The 27261-nt window shown below is 51.0% G+C and overlaps 4 protein-coding genes across 5 annotated transcripts in view; 1 reads left to right on the top strand and 3 right to left on the bottom strand.

Moving 5' to 3' along the window:
* The window catches only part of DGCR2 (DiGeorge syndrome critical region gene 2), a 36285-nt gene extending 33930 nt beyond the window's left edge, over positions 1 to 2355 (bottom strand). For both annotated transcript variants that reach the window (XM_015878274.2, XM_015878275.2), the window contains exon 1: positions 1998 to 2355. In XM_015878274.2, the coding sequence (XP_015733760.1) occupies positions 1998 to 2076 (79 nt within the window). In that variant the 5' untranslated portion in view covers positions 2077 to 2355. The remainder of the gene's footprint in view (positions 1 to 1997) is intronic.
* An 882-nt stretch (positions 2356 to 3237) lies between these two features.
* Positions 3238 to 13628, bottom strand: ESS2 (ess-2 splicing factor homolog; the record flags this gene model as incomplete). Its single annotated transcript, XM_015878276.2, has 10 exons — positions 3238 to 7340; positions 7702 to 7817; positions 8696 to 8805; positions 9624 to 9726; positions 9858 to 9991; positions 10432 to 10549; positions 11260 to 11426; positions 12008 to 12103; positions 13039 to 13207; positions 13302 to 13628. Coding segments are annotated over 10 exons (1626 nt in total), but the record flags the coding sequence as incomplete, so codon positions are not given.
* On the bottom strand, positions 13537 to 17371 carry GSC2 (goosecoid homeobox 2). Its single transcript, XM_015877890.2, has 3 exons — positions 15075 to 17371; positions 14325 to 14572; positions 13537 to 13841 (listed from the first exon to the last, which is right to left on the bottom strand). The coding sequence occupies exons 1-3, from the start codon at positions 15364 to 15366 to the stop codon at positions 13737 to 13739; spliced, it is 645 nt and encodes a 214-aa protein (XP_015733376.2). The 5' UTR covers positions 15367 to 17371; the 3' UTR covers positions 13537 to 13736.
* On the top strand, positions 17371 to 27261 carry LOC107321480 (thyroid adenoma-associated protein homolog). Its single transcript, XM_032447896.1, is given in 31 exon segments — positions 17371 to 17508; positions 17633 to 17810; positions 17877 to 17963; positions 18117 to 18144; positions 18217 to 18365; positions 18453 to 18575; positions 18727 to 18847; positions 19014 to 19168; positions 19415 to 19499; positions 19649 to 19785; positions 19959 to 20156; positions 20239 to 20908; positions 20991 to 21143; positions 21232 to 21374; positions 21376 to 21572; positions 21710 to 21876; positions 21990 to 22175; positions 22305 to 22447; positions 22975 to 23109; positions 23231 to 23335; positions 23501 to 23701; positions 23853 to 24003; positions 24225 to 24450; positions 24523 to 24759; positions 24835 to 25060; positions 25164 to 25370; positions 25562 to 25800; positions 25907 to 26089; positions 26171 to 26437; positions 26521 to 26708; positions 26791 to 27261. Coding segments are annotated over 31 exon segments (5664 nt in total). The 5' UTR covers positions 17371 to 17401; the 3' UTR covers positions 27063 to 27261.

The raw sequence follows: 27261 nt of genomic DNA, 5'->3' as shown, positions 1-27261 counted from the left end.
ATCTGATCTCCCATTCACACATTTCATCTCAGGATAAGCCCCTACGATATTTAAGTTACTCAACAGATGACCTGTCGGAGACAGTATGTGAAGGAAATTAAAAGCAAACCTTGGCAAAGGAAGCGAGGGCACACAGCAGCCCCTGAGCTGCAGGCTCCCCATAGGACACAGGAAGCCATCACCATGGACAGCTCTGGCTGTGGGTAAACAGGATGGGCGTCCCAAAAAGAGCCCCTCGAACAGCACCCAACTCCAGATGCCATCCTGCACAAGGCTGGTTATGCCACAAGGAGGTGAGCTAAGGCTCCTACCTTACGTGTGGTTCCACATGTAACCATGCACATGCATACACATGGTTCAAGCTACGCACGTGGAGCTAGAGCTTCCAAAACCAGCACTGTACAACCTGAGATGATGACAGCTGGGGGATGTTTGCAAACAAAGTATTTCCAGCTAGGAGACCACAGATCTTTAAAGTCGATACATTAGTGCAATAGTGAAACACTCAAGACAAAACCTTGTCTTTTACCACCAAGCACTGGGTGCTAACAAGAATCTGATACCATACAACAGTAACACCTGCTCTGACACTGTATGAGAAGTACCATTTTCCAACTTCTAAAAGGCAGCAATGCTCAATTCCACGCCAGAGACAGAGACACAAACCTCTGCTGAGTGCTTCCATAGCACCCAGTGTCAGCCATAAGGGAAGGTGCCTGTCACAGAGCTGACATTGCATCCTGACCAACAGAAAGGTCTTTAGCTGCAATAACACCAGCCAGGCTAGCAGCTTCTCTTTCTTTTTTTTTTTTTCCTGGCTACTTAAGTGCATGTCATAAGCCCTAACATCCACACTGCCCTGCCAAAGAAACGAGATAAAACAAAGCAAGTCACACACACAGCGGTTTCAACATCCAAGTTTGTTATTTCAGTCTGACTACCAACACTGACCCAATTGTGCTTCAGCTGCACCGAGAACTTGCTTGAACACAGTTCACTACCAGTGTCATGTTTTATTAGTTTGGGTCATCAGAGTTATTTTTAAGGGCAATAACGAGGGGATTTCAAAGCTATGAGAGGAATGCCGTCATTCTCACCATCATTCTGATAAAGGGTGAGCAACACCCAGGGGAAGCTCAAAGTGCCACAGAAAACAGCTTCCAAACCTGAGGAGCCAGCCTCACATTGGGGTTATGGATACCCTGTAGCTCCACCGCTTCCCTGCACGAAGCAAACACACAGAACCGGGGACACAACGTGGTAAGAACTGAGATGCAACAGGGCTTTTCCCTCTTTGGATGATCACTCTGAGAGGCAGTTCGGAGCTCTCCGCATGCGGTTCCGTGTCACCAAACGCACAGGGGGCTGAGCTGGGGCTCAGGCAGGACAGCAGCACCTGACACCCGGGCACTCCTCTCATTGCAGGGTTACATGCATTTACAGCCAGGCTTTCAAAGCTGCGCCTCAGCCACCTGCGGGGCCCCGCTCCCCTCGCAGTGCAGCCCGGAGGTGTGGGTGGGCCCGGCCCTGCAGCACTACAGCCCTACAGTACAACAGCCCTACAGCACTACAACACTACAACCCTAAAGCCCTACAGCCCCGCAGCACTACAGACCCACAGCACTGCAACACTACAGCACTGCAACACTACAGCACTGCAGCACTACAGCACTGCAACACTACAGCACTACAGCACTGCAACACTACAGCACAACAGCCCCACAGCAATACAGCACTACAGCCCTACAGCACTACAGTCCTACAGCACTACAGCCTCACAGCTCTATAGCAATACAGCACCAAAGCCCTACAGCCCCACAGCACTACAGCTCTACAGCCCTAAAGCCCTACATCCCTACAGCACTATAGCCCTACAGCCCCACAGCCCTACAGCCCTACAGCCCTACAGCCCTACAGCCCCACAGCCCTACAGCCAGGCGCAGCCCAGGCCCTAGGAGCGTTGCAGGCCCCGTTCCCGTGCCCCCCTCCGCCCGTACCTGGCCGCAGCGGCTCGGTGATGCTCAGCACCAGGAGGAAGAGGAGCAGGAAGGTTCCGCTGTCCGCTTTGGGCACCATTTATCCTCCGTTCATCCTCCCCCGGCTCAGCGCCACAAACCCGCGGGGAGCGAAGAGCGGGGCGACGCTTGGCGGGAGGAGGAGGAGGAGGAGGAGGCGGAGGGACCTCGACGCCGCCGGTCGATCCCGTCCGCACCGAGCTCTTCCCCGCCCCGTCCGCCGCCGCCCCCGGGCGGGATCCAGCGGCCCTGGCTGCGGCGGCGGCTGCGGGGGTCAGAGCGGGGCTGTGTCGGCTCCACGCTGCGGGCCGCTCGCCTGGATCCGGCGACGCACAAGATGGCGGCCGCGCCTCCCCGCCGCCTTCCCTCGCGTAGCCACGCCCCCCTCCCACCGGGGCGGCCATCGACCAATCAGCGGCGAGATGGGCGGGGCCTGGAGCGGGTCGGGGCTGGTGCCCGAGGATGGGGCTTTGATCGGGGGTGATGGGGGGGTTTATTTCCTAATAATTCATGAAACGGGGATGAAATCAATTGTGCGAGAGCTGAGGGTTCATTAAAACACTCAACTCGATGTTTTCCACGTGTAGGTTCTAAGGTCACCAATAAGAGGCTTTAAGTGGCCCTGCTGCCACCACAGCCCCCTCCTGCTGCCCCCTCCTACTGCCCCCAGCCCTATTATTATTATAATTATAATTATAATAAATTATAAATCTATACTTTTATAAATTATTTTATAAATTATAAATTTATAATTTTATAATTGTAAAATTATATTTATTGTTTATGTTATATTATTATTTATAATAATATTAAAATTATATTGTATGTATAAATTTATATATAAATTATATTGTGTATATAATATAATATATAATATATATAAATATATAAAAATATATATATAAAATATAAATTATATTGTATGTATAAAAATTATATTATTATTTATTATTATATAAAATATAATATTATAATTATAATTTTATAATTATAATCAGGAATTAATAATTAACACGAACACATTCTGCAGCAGGGCCATGGCTGCAGGCAGAGCAACGCAGAGCGGAGCCTTTAGCACAGCCCAGCACTTGCACAGATGTGAGCACCTCAAAGGGACCAGCAGATTGTGGAAACATTGTGAAAGAAATATATTTGAACTAAAAGCTTCAGAGCTGCTTACCCAGGTTGGTCCTTAGGGAATATCACTGAAAACACGGGCACACATCAGTAAATAGACGTTCTTTATTTTCATCCATCAGTGTCTGAGAATAGGTTACTTGTTTCTTCTTTTTGCCTGAAGAAAAAAAAACCTGAGCACTTGGTTACATCCAAACTAAAAAGAAAAAAAAGCAAAACCTATTCATTATTCCATCCACTCACAAACCCCAGCGACGCTGTATCGCTCAATTCATTCTCACAAGTTGTGCTATAAAAGTCACTCGGAAAGGTCACAGCCAGGGACAGGTGCTGTGGAAGTGGCAGTGGAAACCACGCAGGAGGAAGCTCTCCTCCAAAGCAAACAGGGCACTAAACAGCCTCAGCCCTCTAGAAATCCGCAGGCACTGCTCAAAGAGCTGCATAATTATTTCCATGGATATTCCCTGCACAGAATGTCATGCGATCACGGCGAAGATCCGGACTGCCAAGTGTTCCCCAGGCTGCCCTGTGCCCAGGCGTGGTGCAGTGTACTCAGCTGGTTGTGCCTTCCTGCAGCAGGGCTCAGCTCACACTCATAGATCAGCTTGTACTGCAATAACCACAACTCAGAATGGTTAAAACTGCTCTTCAGCAGAGCCAAAAGTTTCAAAGAAAGGGGGTTTGGGAGGAATGACAACCAAAAGTCCCAGTCTGGAGATCAGGATGTTCATCAGCATGACATTGGTGGGCTGTGCAGGATAGTCCCTATCCACTGCATTGTTCTCATCATTAAGGCTTTGAAGCCATACCCTTGAGAACTGAAGAATTACGTTTGAAAAAGCAGAAACCAACATAAAGCAAAAAGCCCCAGAGACTGATTATACAGGGAAGCAATCAGCACACATCACCATCCTCCCATCAGTTCTGAAGGAGTGATGTGAGCTTTTCTGGAGTACAGCAGAAGCTGGCAGTCAAAATGCAACTTACTCAATGAGAGTTTAGTAAAATAACAGCTGCCAAGCCCACAGGAAGCAGCCAATCATCAGAGCCATAAAATAGAGAAGCTGAAATAAAACCGAGGAAAGAAAGTTAAGAGAAAGCACCAAGGAAATAGAAACAAACAGTAATTGAATGCAGCCACTGTGAAAGCAATAGACAAACAAGCAGCATCCCTTGCTCCCCAGCACCTTTAGGAGTTCCTTCATGTAGTACTTAACCCTGTGTGCCTCTTGAGATACAAATGTGAACAATTAAACGGCTTCAGAAAGGTTTCAAAACACTCTGCTGCAATAACAAACTCAGATACACGGTTGTGCTTGAACATAAAGCCAAGCAGCATAAATTGAGCATTGGTCCATTCAATGAAAGTATTTTGAAAACTCATTATAACCAGCAAGAAATGCTTAGATTTCCATCTATTGGGTAAAGAAGGAAACCTTCAGCATTAGAAATTCATAGAATCATTAAGGTTGGTACCACTAATCTTAGTCCACATCAACCCATCACCACCACCAAACCACGTCCCTTAAATTCAGTTGCTTAGGAAAATTTACTAATAGTTTAATGCCTTCACGAAGACCTTTCTTGTGAACATCATCATGAACGATTCCTTCTCCATTATAGCTTGTAGGGGAAAAAAAAAAATAATCTAAAACTGGCAAACTGAAGAGGAAGACACCCCTAAAATATCACTGAAATAAATCACTGAGCACCACACTAAAAGTCTCCCATGGCAGTTAAATTAACCTGCTGCAACTGGTTAAAAGCAATGTAGCCATAAAAATAGTTGACAACAGAATGCCTGAGGAATTCCTGGACTGATTTCTCCCTAAGGAAACAGATGGAACGTTTGCACTACCTATCAAGCATCAAAACATCTGAGATCTTTGAGGTATCAGGAGGGAAACTGCACATCTGTATGGAGCTGGGGGTACAGGGAGACTTCCTGAACCACCTCGAGATGGCAGAAGCTGTGAAAGAGAACTTTGCTCATGTTAAGTTCCAGCAGTTGGCTTCTGCCACCAAGCATTGCCATGACTTATACTTAGATAACAGGGACCTGAAATATGGGAATAACCTTCCCAATGAACATTTAAACATCAAGATGTCAGACTTGACTTTTCCAAACTCTCAGGATGAAAATGGAAGATTTTCAGCAAAACCTTCTGTGGGCACATGTAGTCCCCAAAGGGCTGCAGGACATTGTGACCCCAGGATTCCTGACATCTGGAGCCTGCGTGTCATTCTGTATACAATGGTCTATGTGTTAATGCCCTTTATAGATTCTAATATCAGCAAAATTATGTGTACTGAGAAATAATACAAGATTGACTTCCCTGCATCAAAATACATCGCCAAGGAGTGTGAGGACCTCGTTTTCTACATGCTTCAGCCTGACACATCTCAGGGGTTGTCTGTGAATGAAGCTTTTAGATACTTATGGTTCCAGACTCCAAAGTCCAAAATCCCTGCCCTCTCTGTCCACTTCACAAGAGGGTGAGTGTTCCCAAAGTCTGCAGAGGAATAGCCTGAACATGACCAGCAAGCCAAACTTCCTTCTGCAGGATGGAAAGGTAGGGAGAAGGAAATGACATTCTGTTAAAAATTGGTCCAGCTTGTGAAACTGCTGGTTTTCAGCTTCAGCTACTCCAAACCCTTTCAGAAATAGTCATCTTTTGCTTTACAAAGTTCATCTGCTGAGCTGAATGAACAACCATCTCTGATGTGGTTTGCAAGAACCAAGAGTTATGATCAAAAGCACAAAGGAAAGCTTTCTTTTGGGTCACAGTGCTGCTCACACTGAAGCTTCTGTTACACCAGCTGCAGAACATAAGTAAAATTGCAGGTTACTATTAAGTGTGGATTGATGTCTGGAACTGGCAGCATCCTTTTTTCCACAACACAATACTTCTCTTGACAAGTCCACCACACACTGGGAAGCACCAGTTTACAATCCACTTGCATTAAAGAGACGTCCCCTAAAACTCTGAGTGACATCTCATACATATGTGGGTTAGGGGTCCGGAGCATCTCCTGTATGAGGAAAGGCTGAGACTCTTCAGTCTGGAGAAGAGAAGGCTGAGAGGGGATCTCATAACTGTTTATAAATATCTAAAGTGTGGGAGTCAAGTTGATGGGGGTAGACTCTTTTCAGTGGTGTGCAGCAATAGAACAAGGTGAAAAGGGGAGACACTGAAACGTAGGAAATTCCACATAAACATAAGGAAGAATTTCTATACTGTCAGTGACAGAGCACTAGAACAGTCTGCTCAGAGAAGTGGTAGAGACTCCCTCTCTAGAGATACTCAAGTCTCACTAGGACATGTCCCTGTGCAATCCACTGTAGGGAAACTGCTTTAGCTGGGGGTTTGTACTCTATGATGTCTAGAGGTCCCTTCCAACCCCTACAGTTCTGTGACTCTTTGATATCCTCTCTTCTGCAAAGCATGAGACCAAAAAAGTTTGACAAGGAAGAGTAAAATTCAGTTCAACCTTTTAGGAAGGCTTAACATATTTTATAAATAGACATATTTTTATAGAAATGTATTTAAATGCATGACCATCTGAAAAAAGAGATTTTAAAATTTATCACTGCTTTAGCTAACAGTCCAGACTTTTCTTTGTCATTGCAGGAAGCATCCTTATGGTACAGCAGCCCTGGGTAACATATCCATGCAGTTCAAAGGAAAGTTATACCACAGCAAGAGACACTTGTCTTCCATAAAGCACATCACAAGCTATTTCAGCTACATAGTCTAGGTCTGGTCCCAGATCTAATAACTGCTGGCTTCCACTCTGTCAGCTGAATCTAGATACCTCTTACTACTGATAGTTCAAAGCATCCATGTTGCAGACAGCTGAGCATGTGCTGTTCACTATTGCCTTGCTGATGACAAGAATATTTAGAAGAAATCAGATGCCTTCCTTCTTTTAGGAAGCTGTAGTAAATTGTCTGTGATTGATGTAGTATCTTGAGATACTGGTGTCCGAGATACTGTCCTAGACTGTGGGGTGGTTGTGGGTGTTTGGGGCCCATTTGCTGGTGTCTTGTAACCAGGAGTTCCTGTGTGGGCTGGAGAAGGAGTATAGCTGGCTCGCAGGGCTTTGTCGGTGTATTTACTCGTAGTCCTGTTGACTAGCCGTTGCAAAGCTGGCGACATTGCTGGGCTTAGTCCTTTTGGAGTGAGGCTGGAATAGAAAAGAGGGTTTTAAACACAAAAATTTTACTGTAAAATTTTTTATCAGGAATCCTATCATCAATGCTTCCATGGGAGGACTAGGCGTCCACTTCTGCCACTGACCTGATTCAGGTGCACTACTTGAGTAGCACAGGGCAGAGCAGTAATGCTCACAAGAGATAGTACAAAGAACAGCCACCATGCACCTTCGCTTGGTAAGCAAGTTTTTTTAATGACTAAAAATATTTAGCTTAACTGCATCTCTTCCTGCTTCCAGCACTTTCCCGATTCCTCCCTTTTTGCACATATTGATTTAAATCTCATCAGAAAATACCCATCCCCCAATTCCTCCATCACAATAGAAATCTCACCTGGCCAAGTTTTCTGTGACTTTCCGAAGTGCCTCCTGCTTCTTTGCTCGGTTTTTAGCTGCCACTTCATTGGCCATTTTGAGTCCTAGCCTCTCACGACGTCCAGGCTCCAGGATCTATAAACACATCACACACTTTACTTGTCAAAGCACTAGGTATGAGCGCTGTATAAATGAAACAAAGCACTTCCATGGTTCGATTGCAGCTGACAACAATCTAAACTGGGGAGGAGTGGGATCAGCCCACTCTTCTGCTACATAAAAGCAAGAGAGGACACAGAGAGATTTTCAACTTGCCTTTGCAAGTAACAAATATGGTAGAACCAGTTCAGTCAAGGAAGCAGCCATTACATCTGGCATTTCCTCCTGCTGTCTCTCATAGACAAACAATGTCACCTGTGTCTTGCCTAGCCTGGCCCATGGCCAGCCAACTCTCAGGCAAATAAAGGCATTGCTAAACAGCAGAGAAACCAGACAACAACTTCGAAGTCCAACAAAACAGAGGCACAGAAAATTACACTTAAACTAAGAATCTAAGACAACTCATGTTCAATGATAGCAGCAGGAAACAGGCTGCACAGAGGGCCAAGTGCCATTAACAAAGTCAGAGTACCTTTTCAGCCTTTAAGCGATACAGCTGCCTCAGACTTGGGAAATATTATTTCTACCCATTCCTACGTTAAAATCAAGGAAACCAGGCATCCCTTCAGCTTTCTCCAAAAGCTTTGTTTAGGCCTATCATCAAACTTCAAGTCTCACTGTCTCCAACTGTGTACTGCACCTCAGATAACTGCACTAAGTAACTTTTATGTGGAGCCATGTCCATCTCCACCCTCCAAGCAGAACGCAGACTATTAGTCTCAAGGACTGGGAACGCAGCCCAGAGATGTGTCACACATCCCGCAGCAATGTTAATCTATTAGTTACTCGTCTTTCCCTTCTTAGTCCATGCTCCCCCACCCCCAAAGAACAACATGTTGACTCCTATGAAATACCTTGAAGGCTGGTCCAGGTGTGCGATCCACATATGGTGTTTCTGATCCATCTAGACGTAAAGGGGTGGTTTCTATTTCACCCCATGTCATAAAAGGAGACTCATTCACACCTGAAAACAAATTTAAAAAGTCATATTCATGCGAGATATTTAACTATTTGGTCAGCACAAAAAAAGAACCACAAAACTCACCCACAGAGAATCATATGCAGCAAACTCAAGACACAAATGAGCCCTCCTACTGCAGAGGAAATCACAGCCCATGTTGAAAAGTAACATGTTGTTTCCATTACAAAGACATGACCTTAAACACCAGGTACTGCTCACGGCTGCGTCATCCTCCAGCTTACAAAGCCCAACCTGATCCTCCCATGTGTTTATTTTTCCATTTGGGATGCTTTTACTTAGTCAAACTTTCATTTTCTAATTCTATACTACCAGTTTTCCCCTTTGATAATATATTAAAATTCTTTCAATATATGAAACTATTTAAAAGCAAGGAAATGATAGAGGACGTCAGATATGGAATAACCAAATGTCTGTGTCACACAATGACTACACCCTGCCTAACAGCTACAACTGCAGAACAGATCCTAAGATTAAGTCACTGGCTAGAAAATCTGTCTGTCCAGTGTTTGGAAAATGCATTTTCACTGAAGAAAAGAGGTGCGTTCCATATGCCACCTACAGGCTTCTCAGAGGAAAAGCCTCACTACATTCACATTTTAAGAGTGATAAAAAAAAAAGACAGAGAAAACCATGCTGGTGAGGAACGGCTACAGATTCGGATACCACATCTGAACTAGAAGAAAAATAGTCAGGGTGTTCTAACTGAAAACATCCTGAAGCCAATACATCTGAACAAAGTGAAATTGTAACACACAAGCAGATTCAGATGAAAGGAGGAAAACAATAGAAAAACCTCTTACCAGGGGCAGGAGAGGGAGTAGCCACAAATCCATATCCATTCACTTTTGGAGACTCCTGGGGTATCAGCTCTTTCCCGTCTGGCCCTACTTTCCCCTGTTTGTACTGAAACAACAAAGACACTGTCATTCATCATCTTCTAGAGAAAGATGCCAGACATCTGTATCCAGCATACACGTCATCAACAATTCTGTTGTTTTAAAGGCTTTTGATCAGAAGCAACAAAATTTACTAACCTGAGCATTGAGGGCTGCTGCTTGCTGGAGCTGTGATTTGCTCACGGCTTGGCTAAATGGATCCTTCACAAAACGAGTGTTCCGATGGACAACTTCCCTGGGCTTCTTAAATGTGTTCTCCTCATCAGGTACACCTTGAAATGCAGAAAGTCTTTGTGAAAGGGCTCAGCTACAACACGATACAGCTTTCTATAGCAATCAAGAGATCAATAAACCAAAGCAGTGCCCTTTGACCAGAAGCAACAAATGACTGAAGATAATAAGTGCTTATGAATAAGATGAAACAAACCAGAAATACTTATGGCTCCTGCAAACAAATGCTTGTGTAATATATTCAGTAATCACGTTTATTAACAGAACATGATCCAGCTTTGCAGTCAGAGGCAATGAAGCAAAATCTCAAGAATGGTGCAGAATGGGTGGAGAAGACTCTAACAGCTGCACACCTCTGAGCTCCACAGAAGAAACAGTGCAGTAACACCAATAAGAGCTGTCCTGTCAGAAGGGGAATAAACACTGTTTGGAGTCAACCCACCTAGACAGATGACTCTCCTGAGAGACTTGCATGCCTTACCTGTTGGGTAATACATGAGGGTGTTTCTAGCTGTGTACTCCCAGGTCTCCAGTCCAGCTTTCACGTTCTCCAGAGCTTGCTGCTCTGCTGAAGGAAGTGCCAGGTTTTCATTTCGCCTCTGAAAGGACAAGAGAAAAAAAAATAGGACTGAATATGTACTCCTGCAATCTTTTCATTTAGCATATACCACTTGGAAGAGCTGAATCACCAGCCCAGCTACAAGTCCTCATAAACTTAGCACCTGCAAAACATGAGCTCCCTCCCTCTGGCAACTGGCACTTGAGAAACCATCCTGTGCCCATAGGTGAGCTTACAAAACTCTGTATGAGCTCTTGTATAAAATCAAGTGAGCACTACAGACTTCATTTCTCACCAAGGTTACGCATATCACTTTGTTACACCTTGTGACAACTCTCACAATGATTCAAACAGTCATTGCTTTTCTCCATCTACTAATCAAAATTAAATGGAATGCTTCATTGTGGAAAAAAAAGGGAATAGCAAGATCTATCACATATCTCATACAAAGGCAGTCTACAAGACTAAAGTGAGATGTCTTGAAAGAATCTTTCTACCATTCTAGCCTTACAGAAAATGTATTAACTGATACAAACAGTGAGAAAAGAGCAGAAGATTTTTTTATACTATTAATCAGAGTGTTTTCAAACTTTTCCATAAGAATACAGACATGGAAGCATTTGGCAGAGTCTGAAAACAGATGGTAAGAAAATATACCATTGAATTAAACAGAAAAGAAATACAGTAAAATGGCATTTCCCTGTTGTGTCATTTTGGAAGTGCAGAGAAACACTTGAGCCTTTTCCCTACCTGAGCATACTCCTCTTCCGCACTGTACAGCCAAGCATGCTTGACTTTCTCCTTCTCTTTGGCCACTTCCATGATCTGCTCAAATGAAGCATTATCTTCACTCGTGTGTTTTGCTAAGAAACTGTCCAGATTGGGAAGAGCATCTTTATCATCTTTTTCTGCTTCTCCTAACAAGAAGAGGGAAGAAAATTGACAAAAGTTAATACCTCCCTTTCTGTAAGAGACCTATACACAAGTCTTAGTTCCTTCTGTGAGCTATCCCTCTACTGACCCATTAATAATTAAACCTAGTGGGGGAAAAAAATTAGCGTAACCTGCAAAATGGTACAACAATAAATTTTTTAGGAAACATAACCAACTTTCAAAGAAATGCTTTCATGGCATTTATAGCTATTCATGTTAAAGGGAAAATGCACAAGTTCCAGACGGTAGCAGACATTTTTAGCATGCCACGTGAGTATCTAAGCCTCTGCTACCTTTGCTTATTGATCCCAATTTCAAGTGACAAGGGGAAAATTTACTGTTTCCAAAAAAATTCAATGTATCAGGAACTTATAGTGCCTTAAAGAGATCTATAACTGAGAATTCACACAATTTCAGACTGATCACTTTCACTTATTAGGAGGTTATAAGAAACTGCTTAAACATTGACTAAATACCCCAAATCTTCACCTTCCCAGGAGACAGAGTTCACAAGCATATTTTCATGCTGCTGAGAAATTTAGTGACAGAAACATTATTCTCCTACCTTCCTCTGCAGCTCGGGTTCCAGCTCTGGATTTATTCCCCAGAGGGAGACCACCTGGATGCACTTCTGGGGTTTCAAACGTGGCTGGAGTCACATCTGTGGTAAAAGGAAAAAGGTTTGCATGGTTACCAGAGCACAGAACTGAACATTTGCCATGAAATTCTGTAACACAGTATAGGTCATATACCAAACATGAATCATAGAAATCAAATCATGAGAAAAACAAATTCATTAAAAAGTTGTGTAAAAACTATAAAACATTACTTTCATTATGGTGCCATCAACAAACAACATCTCTCATCTAAGACATTTTCACAAGAGGGGTTGTATTTGCTGCAGCAATGTGAGCTTAACAACCATAACACAGCTCAGTGGGGCAACCGCTGGATGGGAGGAAAAGAATTCACTGTGTGACAAGTGCTACAAGAAAGCTGCTTAGCTAAACTGCCCAGCAAGAGCTCAGCTAAGCACTGGCCTTCAGCATAAAAAACACCCAAACCTGAAGTGAAAACAAACACATCACTGAGCATCTGATGTTTGCTGCATTAACTCTGGACTGTCGTGAGCCTTCTGTGCCTTCCACCCCAAAAACTGCAATGATGACTTAGAACACAGCCTAAAGCTTCTGATATTACAATGCTGCAAGGTATTGCACGTGATTTTCACTAATAAACAGGAGCTTGACAAAATACATCTGAGGCACCATTACCACATTGCTTCTCTCTCTCCAGAAGGAATTATTGGATGCTATCAAAGAGAAGTACTGCATCAGTCATCAGATAGTGACTACTGCCCAGTCTGCCATACTAATTCCCATGCAATTCCCAATGCAGTAAGAGTAGTAACATTAAATACAAAGCTTTTTACCTTAAAAAACAAAAAAACAACACAAATAAAAAGCTGAAGTTCCTCTTGCATTGTCCATAGTATAAAAAATAACTAAGCACAAGGTGTTGGGGCTTTTTGGAGGGTAGAAATGGTCTATAATATCAGTTTAAACATTAAAACAGCCACGGTGAGCTGGTTCTTACACGGCACAGGTGTGTCCCGCGATGATTTGCCCACAGAGGAACCGAATTTAATGGCGATTTGCCTCATTTTCTCCAAGTCCCCATTCTCCTCAGCTTCCAGATACTCCTTTTGTGCCCGTAACTTTTCCACGTCAGGAAAGAAATCGCGCTGAATAATATTCTCTAAACTCTGCAAATAGAAAATGACAAGGACGGGTCAGGAGCCCTCAATGCGCCACAGCCCTTCGGGACACACAGGGCCGCGTCCCGGGCCCACAGCCCACCTCAATATAGGCATCCTCATCCAGGATCTTCTTCGGACGCTTCGCAGCCGGTCTGACGGCCTCCCTGCTCCTGACCACGGCACCGGCCTCGGTGGCAACGGGCACTAAAGCTCCAGGGGAAGAAGCAGGAACAGCCGCCATGACACCCTGATCCTCCTCAGCCTCCGTTGCAGGAGGTGACGTCATAATAACGCGACGCGGTGAGTTGGAGCGCCCCTTCCGGGAGAGGAGCGGGGAATGGCGGTTAGCGCGCCCCCTTGCGGCGGGGAGGAGCGGAGTGGGGGACAGCACAGCGGGGGGGGTTAGGGCGAGCCCCGCCTGCGTCCATATTCAATCCCTCATCCCACTCTGAATCCCCCATCCCACTCTGAATCCCCCATCCCACTCTCTGAACCGCAGAAGCCCCAGCCCCCTCTGCTCCCCCCCTCAGGGCTGTTAGCAGCTCTCCTTTGGTGGCTCCGTGCTGCCCTGCAGGACCAGCGCCGAGGCAGACGCTCTCTTCTGATGCCTCCACTTGGCTCGACGGTTCTTAAACCAGACCTGGAGAGTGTAAAAGGAGAAAAGAACGTTATGTCTTTTATGAATGTTATATGTCTGTGTTATGTTGGCTGGGTAGGTGTACCCTTGGGCTGTGCAGAGCAGCAATAGGATACCATAGGACCATAGGAAGACCTGGTAGGACATCAAAGATCATCTAGTTCCAACCCACCAGCTGCAGGCAGGGCTGCCACCATTAAATCAGGCTGCCCACAGCCCCATCCAGCCTGGCCTTGAACACCTCCAGTGATGGGGGTATCCACAACCACTCTGGGCAGCCTTTGCCTGGGCCTCACTGCTTTCTCAGTGACAAAAATCCCCCTGACATCTCATCTACATGTTATCAAATACCCAAAATACCAAGAATGTTTTTTTACAATGAGACTATGGACTGTGGGTCTACAGCTCCCCAGAAAGACAGTCCCGTGCCCCAGTTTGTGTTCTCTTGGAGTGAGAAGTGGGGAGAAGCTTCTCCCATCACCTCACCTCCACCCTCTCCTCCTTCAGGTGGATGCGGTTGGCCAAATGCTCCCTGGTGATGACGTCCGGGTATTGATTCTGGTGGAAAAGTGTTTCCAGGGCCTGCAGCTGCTCCTCGGTGAATATGGTGCGATGGCGACGTGTCCGACGCTGGATGTGCTGGAAGTTCTGCAGCTCCCTGGGGCTGCCCTGGGGGCTCTTGCAGCCTCTGACAGCCGAGTGGAGCAGTCGCATGGGCCAAGGGAAGCGGCTGTCTGTAAGGAGTGGGACAGTCAGCTCCATGCAGCTGAAATACAGTGGCATCAAGCGCTGTCTGCATCCGCACTCATTGTGTGGATGGAGTGCAGCTTGTATGGGTGAAAGAGCTTTCAGGATGCTTTTGAACCACAGATTAAGGCTTTCTATTTTTTTCTTTTATTTTCTTTTGTTAAATGCATCCATTTTGCTAGATGGAGTAAAAAAAACTCCCACCTTTCCCTGAAAGGACAAGCGAGGTTCCCAAGAGCAGGTGGTGCAAAGGAGCACTGTCAGCATAACCATGGGGCCCATACTGTGCAGAGCTCCCACCCTGAAGTGCCACCCTGTGCGCTTTACCATAATCCAGCCATGCTCGGTAACAAGGAGCACCTGCTGATTTAACACCCTGGTGAAGGTGCCAGCTCTCAGAATCCCTGCTAACAGCAGACCCAGCAGCTCCTCACTAGAGCACTGTCACCCAGCACACAAACTTTACCACACAGAACCCCAGTCACTCACCCAGCCAACCTGGAGGGTCCTGCAGAGGTCGTGTGCCCGTATGGGAGCAGCAGCAGCAGCTACAAGCCACAGCTTCCAGCTCTTCCTCCTCTTCCTCCTCCTCCTCCTGCAGGGCAATGCCCTCCAGCTCACACAGCCCCTTAGGAGCACAGTCCAGGATGCTCCGGAGGCAGAGTGGGACCAGAACCTGAGGGGTCCTCTCTGCTGGGCTGGCGAGGATGTTCTCAATGCTGAACGAGCACTGCACAGCTGTCCTGCCTGAGTTGGCATTCAGTGTGGGCTCTGCAGACATCCTTGGCTGGGCCAGTGGTGGTAGAAGCTCACACTGAGCAGGGTCTGCTCTCTGCAGGGTCTGGCAGTGTTATGGAGCCCTGAAAGCAGAGCAGTGAGGCTGCCCAGAATCCCTGCCTTGCCCCAGAGCTTCAAGTGATGGTCATTCTGGCAGCAGAGTTTTTATTTTATACACACACGCACTTTTCCTCCCTCTAACCTGGCTGCTTTATGCCTAAAGCCACCCTATATATAGAGAGAGACATATAATCCCTTTGGAAAGAAAACCATAAACCCCCTTGTGAATAAAATAAATTCTAACTAATCTTGGCGGCTTTGTGAAGGGTTAGTGTGGATCTAAGATTTAGCTAATCCCACAAAAATGACTCAAGAAGGAAATCTGATTTCTCCATCTCAGGTGTAGATTTGAGGTGGTTATGATCTCCATTGTGCTGGAGCCTCGGGTGCAGGGCAGGGGGAGGACAGCCATCCCCAGCACAGAAATGGACTGGAGGATTAACTCCTTACAAGAAGCAAATTATCCCTTTCTCTGGCCAAATGAAAGCTTTCCCATCAAAAGAGAGCTGTCATATCATACAATATGAGAGAGAAGAGAGCTCAGCTTAATAAGAAGTTATTTATAATGAGAGCACAGCCTTTGCCTGCACCAGAACTCTCTGCAAAAGTTGACTTATTTTCTGCAGAAAGCAGAGAAATTGTATTGCCCTCTTTCTTCTTTCCTGCACCTCCACTGCCATAATCAGAACAGTGATACTGATGTTTTACATCTAGCACACTCTCTGTAGGGATTCAGGTTCCTTAATAAATGAGATGATGGTCTCTCACAGCATGTTGGTGGTACAGTTGAGTGGCACATCTCTGTGGGACTTGGTACCCAGGAGTGAACACTGTCTGGGAATCACCATGGAAGGGATGGGTGCATGCACTGAGCCTAACAAGATGAGCAGCCTGGGGACACAGCCTTGAAGGAGAGGCCTGAGCTCAGGTTGCTTAAACCCGAGGTTTCTTGCCCTCAGAGCTGTGCAAACCAAGGTCAAAAGTAAGATGCAGGAAACCCACCTGGTGAATGGTTCTGCTCAGTGAGTGTGGGCAGGGCGGTGTGGTGCCATTGACACAGGAGTGAGAGCTGTGAACCTCCCGCACATCAAATATCAGTAGTTTTTCTTCCATCTCTCTATAGCTTCTCCTTTGGCTGTTGAATCTGTAACATAAATTAGAACCATTCAATACAAAGGGAAAAGTCCATTGTATCCTGCTGCTGATGGCCCCCTGCTCCCAGCCCTGGCATGAGGACAGTGTGGGGCCAGGTCCTGTTTCCTAAACCAGGCTCATTCTGCTCTCAGCTGCACTAATCGTATGGCTGAAGCAGTTTAATCCCCATTCCCCATCCTTCACAAAGGGCCTTTCCCCGCTCCCTGCCCATCCCTGCCTCCCCCCACACTCACGCAGCCTATTAGTGCCTCTGCTGATTGCTTTTTTTTTCCCATTTCTGCCGTACCTTTCAGTTCAGAAAATGGACCCGTAATGCTTCTTTTATCAAAGAATTACGGGATTTAGGATCCAGATCTTACAAAGGAGACTTTTGATACCTGCTGTAATCAATCCTGATCTGCAGACACCTCTCTGCTCCCTGTTACTGGAGGCGAATAAAGGAAGGGATTACCAATGTTGTGTTTACGGCGATAGGATCGCTGGGGCCATTTCGTATTAGAAAAAAAGGAAAGGAAAATAAAACAAGAAGGAAAAAGATGCAGACAAGGGAGGACAATATAGATATAGATAAGAAGAAAAGAAACAGGCTCTTATCATTTCCTTATTGCTTAAGGAGATTCCAAAGCCATTATAGAAGATTAGCAAATAAATAAATAAATAAATAAAAGGTTAATCTGCTTTAGCCGTTCGCTTGTCAAAAGTGAATTTATAGGGTTTGAAATGGGTGAAACGGGACAACCCCCCCCCTCGCTCTATGCAGGCGGGGGTTGCAGTTTGAGCGCTCACCGCTATGGGGCGCTGCGGTGCGTGTCCGCCTGTCCGCCATGGGTGCGGAGCGGGAGGCTCGGGCCTGCGCTGCGTTGTATGCGGGGCGGTGCGGGACGAACCCCGCCGTGCTGCGCTGTGTGCGATGCCTGCAGCAGTTCATGGGGTGAGTGGGGCCGGGTGGATGGGGTGAGGGTTGGGGTATGGAGCTACGGGGGGAAGGGAGGCATCAAGGTGCTCCCATGCTACATCAGAACGCTGCACCCCACGTTGTCCCCATCCCATTGCAGGAGCACAGCCAAGCGGTGCCGGGATAAGCAGCTGGAGGATGCTGTGCAGCTGGTACAGACACTGAGCGAGGAGCTGAAGGTGCTGGGTGAGATGGAGGTGCGGCCGCTGCTGCGCTGTGTCCTGGCCTTCCAGCTGGAGGCTGCAGGCAGCTCCAGTGCCTTCCAGAAGCTGGAACAGGTTTGTAATGCTCCCCTATAAGTGATCCTTGTGCTGCTGCTGGAGCTAAGGGGGGTCTCTCAGCAGATTGTGACCCAGCTGGCTGTGGGTAAGGAGGTTTTGCTGGAGCAGGAGGTGGGCGCGCTGCTGGCCGGGCTGGCATCGCATGGAGAGGTGAGAACAGCTGGCATGGAGGTGCCACCATGCCCTGAGTCCCCTGCCTTTGGGGGCATAATGGAAGGGAGCTGGTTACGGGAGCTTTGGAAGAGATTTTCCCCCATATGTACATTGTGTGGGGTGTGAAGGGTGCCTCTCTCTGCCCCCCAGGTGCTGTCCCCTGAGGACCTTCAAGCAGGTCAGTTGCTACTCTTTGACCCCTTCCCCATCCCTGGGAGGGTCAGAGATGACACTGTCCCCCTGCCTGCAGTGTGCATGTTCATAGAGAAGAGCAGACTGGGCCGGCACCACTGGCAGCAGAACATGGCCTTGCTGCTGCAGCGCCTGGCTCACACCCTGGGCTACGTGTTGCAGGGACAACCAGCACCAAGTGGCACCTGGGGCTGCCTGGCTGTCAAGGTTGGAGCCTGAATTGCGGAACCACGCGTGGTCTTTGGAGGTGTGCAGTGCTGGAGGCCATCCTCACCATCCTTTCCATTCCTCCAGGCCTGCCTCCAGCTCTTCCAAACGCTGCCAAAGGATGTAGCCCCACTGGTGTGGAGTGCAGCAGCAAAGAATGAAGCCCTGCAGCGCATCCTGGGGCTGCTGCTGGAGGCAGTGGCAGGGAAGGTATGTGCAGTCCTGCTACTGTATCGGCAGCACTGCCCTCCAATGCTGCTTTTCATGTCCCCAGTGGAACATTACAGCATCAGAAGGATGCTCTGTAGTTGCCCACATAATGCATAGAGGCTAGAGATGTGCATTTGTTTCCTGTATCCAGGCCCTGAACAAGGATGTGCGACTGCTGGTAGGCACAGCGCTCAGCATGCTGCTGAACACAGCCCCACAGCCTGAGAGCGGGGCCAGCGCTGCACTCACCCTCTTCCAGCTCATGAACAGAGGTGTGTGCTACGCCAGCACTGGGAAGAGCCTCACCAAAGGAACTGAAAGGGGACAGGACGCTCACCGTCAGTCAGAGTTCTGCTGCTGTGTCTACTCTCAGGGGCCACCAAGTGGATGGATAGTGGGGTTTGGGTCTCTGTCCCATTTAACGCAGCCATTTCCCAGCAGGTGCAGGGGAGCTGAGAGTTGGGGAGCTGACAGTGAAGGCTCACAGCATCCCAGAGTCAGATGGGCTGGAGAGGCTGGCGCTGAGCAGGGGGCTGCTGACATGCTGCCACTCAGACATCCTCTGCTTCCAGCTGGAGGGCAGCACCTGCCAGGTAGGAGGGCTTACTCCAGGGTCAGAGCCCCTCACCCAGCAGTAAGAGTCTGGGGTAAAGTCATTCCTAACATAGCATCTGCTCTGCATCACACGGCAAAAGCTGAGCTGCTCTCCCAGACCTGAGGGCTGCTGGGCAGGCACAGAAAGCTCACATGGATACCAAATTCTCTCCTGATCTGTACTGAGGTTTTTTTCTCCCTGGAAGTCCCCATCTCTCTGCTTGCTGACCACTGTGCTCCTGCAGGCCTGCTTGCTGCTGGACGTGCTCTTCCCCACTGTGTGCACCCTGAGCAAGGAGCAGAAGGACTGCCACTACCACTGCTTCCAAGGTAGGAGACAAACCTGCTGGTGGGGCTGTCAGTGCTGCTCCTGCCCACAGAATGCCTTCCTTCATGGGCTGCTTTGTTTCTGTGTGGACTGATGGCTCCCTGAGCCCCACAGACCAGCTGGGCTCAGCACTGGGGCTGTCTGCTTTCAGTCCTGCTGCTGTGGCTGCAGCGTGTCCAGGAGAACCTGCCTGAGCTCTGGCACCTGCGGGGCAGCCGCCTCCTGGCTGAGGATGCCAAGCTGCTGCAGGAGCTCACCCAGCTGTTATGGGACAACGCCGAGGCCCCGGTAAGGCTGCAGGTGGCACCCCCAACACTGTTGCAATGAGATGACTCATCTCTTGCAATTCCCATCTCCCTAACCCATGGTTGCCATCTAGAAGTCCATGGCCACAGGGTCTCTTCTAAAGCAGGAATTAAGGAAGGGGAACCATACCAACCTCAGTTTATATCCTCCTGCAGGTGGAGGGTGTATCCGAGATCATCCAGAGCTCCTTCAAACTCCTGCTGGAGATCTACCACCTGGAGTGCCAACACTTTGAGGACCAGGAGAGACCCCTCTATCAACAGATGCTGCAGAGGGCAGTCTCAATGCCGTGGCAGATCAAGGCCAGATACGTGCCCCTGTGTGCCATTGTCCCCTATGTGGGCAGCCAGCAGGTAGGGGATGGCAAGCTTGCATCCCTGTTGGTGGTGCAGTGAGTGGAGCTGACTCATTGGGTGCTCATGGCCTTTCCCACAGGTGCTGGATGCCTGTCCCATGCTGCCACAACAACTCCTGAGCTGTCTGGCCACCAACCACCTGTGCCCCATGGCCACCGAGCTGTACAGGGCCCTGGTGCGGCAGCAGTGCTCCCAGGGGCAGGGTGATGTGCAGGCTGAGCTCTGGGCACAGCGCTGGTTGCCACTCCTCAGCCAGGCGCTCCGCTCACCCCTGCCCATCCTGCACAGCAACGCTGCCAACCACCTCCTGCCCTGGACGCTGCGGCAGCTCCCGGCTGCTGGCACGCTGCTGGCCGCCCAGTTCGATGGTGCAGACACAGCCGCACTGCGAGCCTGGGTGTCACTGCTGAGGGTGCAGAGGAGCACATGTGGGGTCATAGCGCTGCAGGCTGAGGAGGTAGCACGGCTGCGGTCCTGCCTGAGTGCCCGTGAGGATGGAGTGCGGCTGGCAGCACTGGGACTGTTGTGCAGCAGCCCCGGGCACAGCTTGGCAGGCATCGAGGAGCAGCTGCTGCGGGAGTTCCTGCCCCTCAACCTCAACTGTCACAGCTCTGCCTTTCGGCAGCTGCTGCAGGCAGCCCTCAAGAAGGTGCTGGGACGGCTGCGGGACGGTGCGCTGGCACGGCTGCGGGGGAAGGACCCCAGGGAGCTGAGGAGCAAGGGAGTGGGACAGCCGGCACAGGCTGTAGGTGAGCGGCCACCATAGTACTTACACACAGCCCCGGGGGCATGGCAGGCAGGTGGCTATGGTGCTGGGTTCTCCCTTTGCAGACTTTGTGGAGTGGCTGCTGCAGCTTTGTATGTCCTCACTCACCCCCTGGGCCAACTACCAGAGGAAGAAGACGGCTCTGCTCCTGCTGACTGCCATTCTGGAGACCTGCACAGACACCTGGAGCCCTGAGAGGAAGAAAGGGCAGCCCCCGCGTGAGTAGGGACACCCACACCAGACCATCCCTGTGCTCTCGGGCTGCTCCTCTGCCCTGTTCCACCATCTTCATCCCCATCCCTGCAGGGACCATGGCCACCCTGTTGGGCCACGCCAGGCAGAGCAGCTGCTGGGACTTCTTTTCCCAGCCCAACCTGCTGGCACTGCTGGGCTGCCTGCAGGACAGCACTAATGAGGTGGGTGCCACCTGCTGCCCTACTCCCCCCACTCACATCTCCATTCTCACCTCTCCTCCTCCTCCGGCAGATCAGGGACATGGCCTCGGAGCTGCTCATCCGCTACTTCCCTGCAGCGTTCCCTGAGACCCTCAGCCCAGCACTGCTCCAGCTGGCCCACGATGCCCTCAGCAGCCCCCGCGTGCAGGAGGCTGAAGTCGGAGCAGTGCTTATGAAGACAATCCTGCAGAAGTATGAACGTGGGACGGGCAGTGACAGGGCAACCCCTGGCAGCCCAAGGGGTTGCTTTGGCTCTGGGACAGCCCTGCAGCAGTGGAGCAAGTTAGGGCTGGGGCCTGCACACCATGAGCACACACCTCTTGCTCCAGGTCAGACAGCAGCACCCTGAAGCTCCTGGCCCTGGAGGCCAGCACAGCCCAGACGCTGACAAACCGCAGCCTGTTCTTCACTCAGCACCTGCTGCGGGTACTGCAGGCCCAGCTTGCCACAGCTCAGCAGAACCTGCTGCAGGCAGCAGCTGTAGCACCAATGCATGGTACGTACCTGTGTGCTGGAGGAGCTCTGTGTTCACTCTCCAGCCATACATGCTGTTTTGGGAAGCCCAGATTGCCCCAGGCCCTGCTGTAACATGGGATGGGTGTCGTTCAGGTGTGCTTGCAGCCCTGCGGAGGTGCCTGCTACAAGTGCCTGAGGTGGTCACCTGCATGCAAACAGCAGAGACAGCACAGGGCTGGCAGGAGCTGCTCAGCAGCCTAGTGGGCACTGCAAGGGACATCACCTCCCTGCTGCTGGGGGCTCTGCAGAGCCAGCAGGGGCCAGAAGCTGAACAGCAAGGTGAGCAAGTCCCTGTAGGGAGCTACCCACACTTCTGTTACAGCTGCCTTGGACTCAGTTGTGAGCTCCAGCAGTCCATACTGCCAGGAGCAACCTTTCACAAGGCTCAGATGAAGTTTCCTTTTGCAGTGGCCGCTCCGTCATTTGCAGACATGGGGAATGCAATTGGCTCACTCATTATGCTGGGGAAGGGCCAACAGGAGGATGAGGACTCAGTTCTGCTGTCAGAGGAGCACAGTCTGATCCTGACCTGCTGTTGGGTGTCAGTGAAGGTAGGAGCATCTCCCCATGGCATAGCCCAGGTGCTGGGCATCCACTCTCACTGAGGAAGGGGGCTGAGGAGCACTGTGCTTACCTGGAGGTTACTGTAGCTTTTGCCTCTTACCCAGGAAGTGAAACAGAAAACACAGAGACTACAGCTCTCCATCTCTAAAAGTAACCTTTCCTCCCTGCTCTTATATAGCTCAGCTGCTTTCCCAGCACTGATAGTCCCCAGCTGGGCAGGAGCTGCATTGGCCCTACTCACAGCCCTGCAGCTGTGTTGGGCTGCACTGACAGCACCCATCACAGCCTCTTACCTAAAGCCTGCCCAGCAGTGAGCTGGAAAAAGAACATTTCTGCTGAGCAAGGCTTGCAGCAGGCTGAGAAAATGCTGCAAATGCTGGGTGCTCAAAAGCATCTTGGTGGTGATGGGCTGAGCAGTAGCGGTCCTTACTGGGCAGCCCTGCCACAGCAGGTGTGGATAGGACAGCAACATTGGGCAGCTCTGCTGCCTCCTCCACACTCTGTCTCTCCCCAGGAAGTTGGGCTGCTGCTGGGAGGCCTGGCTGAGCTGCTGCTGTCATCCCCTGGTGCAGAGCACCTCCTGCCACTTGCCAGCCTGCAGACAGCTGCAGCAGTCTTCCAAGAGATCCTGCTGCGGTGCAGGCACTGGGTAAGTGCATGGCCTGCTTGTGGTGAGCTTGGCCTCTCTCCCACCCTTATGGATCCATCCTGCAGCCCTGGGTGCTGTGGGAGGGTGGAGAGCAGGGAGTCCTGACACCACTCTGCCCTAGGGAGCAGTGGAGGGCTGCAGCATGGGCTTCACCAAGTTCTGTGCTGCTTTGCTGAACCACCCCAGCATGGAGCTGCAGGCAATCCCACAGACCATATTGGACCAGGTACTGTGCCTGTTCTTGCTTGTGTTCCACTCATCTCCAGCTTCCATATCCTCCAGCCCTGGGGGAAGCACCAGCAGGAGATGCTGCAGAGTGCTGTTAGCAGCTGGGAGGCTGCAGGCTCCACCAGGCAAGTTTCCACCGGTCTGGATGGGCTTTGTTTCTCAGGGGTTAGAAGCACTGAGCGGACCCCGGAGCAGCTCGATAACACGCCGTGCTGCTGGCTTCCCCATGCTCTTCCTCTGCATTGTCAGTGGGGAAAACCCAGCCCAGGCACGTCCACTCCTCACCCGCTGTATCCAGATGCTGCTGGACCTGGCCACCGTGGCCCTGCCGCAGGACTGGGACCAAACCCTTGACCTCCCACAGGTGACTGCAGTGCACACTGATCCCTTTGCCGTTAAAGCCAATTTGGGAATGGGGTGGTCTACACAGAGCCCCTCAAAGGGATCTGTCTGCATTGGGTACTGTAGCATGAGGCTGTTAGTGCCTGGTGCTGAGCTCTGCACACTCTCTTCAGGTGTGTGCCCTGCACGTGCTGCAGACATTGGTGCGTGGTGCAGGGCTGGGCACTGCGCTGCTGCAATATGCCACACCAATGGTGGCCCTGACACTGCGGGGACTGAGCTCACCATGCTGGGCCATGAGGAATGCGGCCATCCAGCTCTTCAGTAAGTAACCCCAACCCTGCTCCATGCCCACTGTCCTTGCTAGCAACAACACTGGCACCATAGGTCAATCCCTGCAGCAGTGCCCATGGGGGAATAGCAACCAGAACTGCACCCCACAACCACAGCATGGGGACATATCCCCATCCCTTCTTTTGGGTGGATCCCAGTGCTGGAACATGGCATTACCCTTCAGGGATGTTTGATGTGCCCACTCCCCGCAGGTGCTCTCACCACACGGCTGCTGGGCCAGAAGCAGAGCTGCATTGAGGGTTGCCTTGTGGAGGGGCTGAGCCTGCCCGCGTTCCTGGGGCAGCACCCACAGCTGGGTGCCGTGCTGCTGGCCGAGCTGCAGGCAGCCAGGCCAGGGGGGCCTCACCTGCATCCCGCATTGCACGCTGTCCTCACACTGCTGGCACAGCTGCAGCCTGGCCCCAATGATCCCAGCAGGTAAGGCAGAGTGCTGGCAGTAGATACTCTCTCCTCAGCATGTCACCACACTGTTTCCTTTTTACCCCGTAGCCCCTCCACTCACTTCCTGGAGCCACTGCTGGAGCTGGCCGGGAGCCCCATCTATGCCATACGAGCTATGGCTGCCAAAGCACTGATTCCTGTTGTCCCACCACCCCAACGACCAGCTCTGCTCCTGCACCTTGCCCAGCAGCTTCCTGCACCTGGGGGAGTCCACTCACACAACGCTCTGCATGGGCGCCTGCTGCAGATGCAGGCACTGCTGGCCCCCAACCCAGGCACTGATGGGTGAGTAATCCTGTGTTGCCCCATGGTTGTGGTGTCTCTATCTGGGCTCCATGGTGAGGATGTGTGTCCCCACAGGCTGCCTGCTGAGGCCTTGCACCCCGTGGCCCTGCAGCTGGAGGCCCAGGGCTGGCTGCTCAGCCCTGCCCAGCGCTGCCCTCTTGTCTGTGCCGCCTTCCTCCAGGTGCTCACCCTCCTGCCCGCATCCCTCAGCCCCAGCTTCACACAGAGCATCTGGGATGCTGTCAGTTCTGAGCTGGGCAGCCTCATGCTGGGCAGGGAGCCGGGCTGTGCTGAGCTGCAGGTACTTCTCTTGTTCCCTGCTGTGAAGCTTAGGGCATGGCAGATGGAAGCCCATCCTTGTGCCCAGGAGCAGAGCACTGGGAGGAGATCTGTGTTTCTTCCAGGTGGGTGCAGCCATCCTCCACCAGACCATGGCCCGCTTTGCTTGCAGCGAAGCAGCCCGACTGGCTGACAGCAAGAGAATCCACACTGTCTGCTCGCTTCTGCAACATCCACACCCTGATTTCCACCTTGCTGTGCTGAGCTGGGTGGCCGATGGGAAGAGAGCAGAATGTGGGGAGCTGGAAAGGGCCCTTCGTCTGACAGTGCTGGTACGGTGGAGCTCAAAATCACAGATCCAAAGTGGGACACTAATGCACGGTGGCCCCCCCTTGTCCCTCATTGACCTCTTGGGAGGAGGCACAGCTCCAGTGCATCCTCAGGTGCTGCTCAGGACAGTGTTTCTGAGGGCTTTGCTGATGTGGGGTACTGACCTTGTCCATTCTTTCCCATTGTTGACCAGGAGAACTTACAGTCAGTGCTGCAAGACAGAGGGAACAAGGAGTTCCTCAGATTGTACCTTGAGGCTTTGATGCATCTTTGCAGAAACTGCCCAGCTTGGTCCCAGGGAGTTTCCCAGAAGCTCCAGGGCTCTGCCTTAGCATGTGTGGAAATGCTGCTCCTCATGATGGAGACAGAGCGCCCTGGCCCGGAGCTCCTCTCCCAGGCACTATGTGCTGCCAGCCTGCTGCTCACCGTGGGGTAGGGCTGTGGGATCAGAGCCCTGGGCTTTGTGCCTGGATCCTGTGACCTCCAGGTGGTCCATAATCCAGGAGCTGTGCCTGACCTCTTCCTCTGCCCCACACAGGTTCAGGGATGAGGATTCCCTGCTGGTGCAGCGGTGGTGCACAGTGCTGGAGACATGTGGCCGACCCCTGGCAGACGAGGTGCTGCGGCTGGCAGCTGCGTGCTCCCTGCAGACAGCAGGCACTGAGGTTCTGCGGCGATGCCGGGGGGCTTCTTGCCCCTGGCTTGTCCCTATGGCACTGCGGTAGGTCCTGAGTAGCTCTAGGTGTGCTCCCTCCCACACAGCACCCACTGGGCATGTGGCAATGCTTTCCTTCCCCTGCAGGGTGATAAACATGAGTATTCACCTCCTGCAAGATGAGGACCCCGATGTACGGCACGAAGCTGCAGGCTTTGCAAGCCTTGTGCAGCATGGCCTGGGGCAGCCAGGAGGAGATGGCTGCATCTTCGTGCAGGGCAATGTGGGGCTGCTGAGCCTCCTGCAGCTCCTCCTGGATGAGTTTGGGCATCACCCCGAGACCTTTGGCTCGCTGCTGCAGCACCTACCCCAGCCTGACCTCAGGGCCATTGTAGAGGACCTGGAGGCTGACACGTGAGTGCAGCCCTCTGTAAGGGTTGGGAAGGCGGGGAGCATTGGGTGTTAAGAGGTTTTATGTGCCCATTTCTCCCCTGCAGCCCCCCCAGCCTGTACAAGGAGGATGAGCCCAATGTGTTTGTGGAGCCAGCTGCCCTGGCACAGCAGCTGCTGCCCTTCCTGCTGCAGCTTGTGGAGAAGGCTCCCAGCTCTGCCCTGCACTGGCTGCAGGCTGCAGGCCCTGGTACGCTGCAGGACCTGCACTACTGCCAGCAGCGATGGAGCCATGGTATGGTGGCAGCCCTGGGCTGGGAAACCCATGGTCCCAAGGAGCCTGGTGCTCACTGTACCTTTGCTTGTTCTCCTTGCAGAACCTGCTACGCGCTGCTGGATGAAGGAGCTGGGCTGTGCCGTGCTGCGTGCTGCCCTGGCTGTGCTGCTGGTGAGGGCACAGCTGGTGGCCCATGTGCTCCGGGTGCTGGGTGAGGAGCATGGAGCTGTGCTGGGGTTGGGCTGTAGTGCCCAGGAGCTGGAGCAGGAGCTGGCACTGGTGCAGGGGCTGTTGGCACAGCACGGGCTGGGCCCTGCTCCCCAACAGAGCACTGCACCGGTGGAGCAGGGAGAAGCACATGGGGATGGTTGATGGCTGTGGGCACAGAGCGGTGTCACCGAGCCCTGCCGTGGGTCGGGTCCTGGTTCTGGTGGCCACGACCTGACGTTTTTTGGGTGCTCCGGGTGCGGCGGTGGAACTCAGGGGTAGCAGGATCCACCCGTTCCCTTTGTGCCTGGATGCAGCATCACCAGCAACAGGCAGGGCACAGCGGCAGCTCTCCGACCCATCG

Source organism: Coturnix japonica, chromosome 15, assembly GCF_001577835.2.
Source record: "Coturnix japonica isolate 7356 chromosome 15, Coturnix japonica 2.1, whole genome shotgun sequence".
Lineage (NCBI taxonomy): Eukaryota > Metazoa > Chordata > Aves > Galliformes > Phasianidae > Coturnix > Coturnix japonica.
This window is presented reverse-complemented; position numbering and strand designations above follow the sequence as displayed.

What these genes read in the sequence shown, in the direction of transcription:
- GSC2 (XM_015877890.2), bottom strand. Translation starts at nt 15,366, where the DNA reads ATGTCTGCAGAGCCCACACTGAATGCCAACTCAGGCAGGACAGCTGTG. An exon ending in GGACCCTCCAGGTTGGCTGG is followed by an intron (nt 14,573 to 15,074) that starts GTGAGTGACTGG and finishes CACTCCTTACAG; the next exon opens with ACAGCCGCTTCCCTTGGCCC. An exon ending in TGAAGGAGGAGAGGGTGGAG is followed by an intron (nt 13,842 to 14,324) that starts GTGAGGTGATGG and finishes TACACTCTCCAG; the next exon opens with GTCTGGTTTAAGAACCGTCG.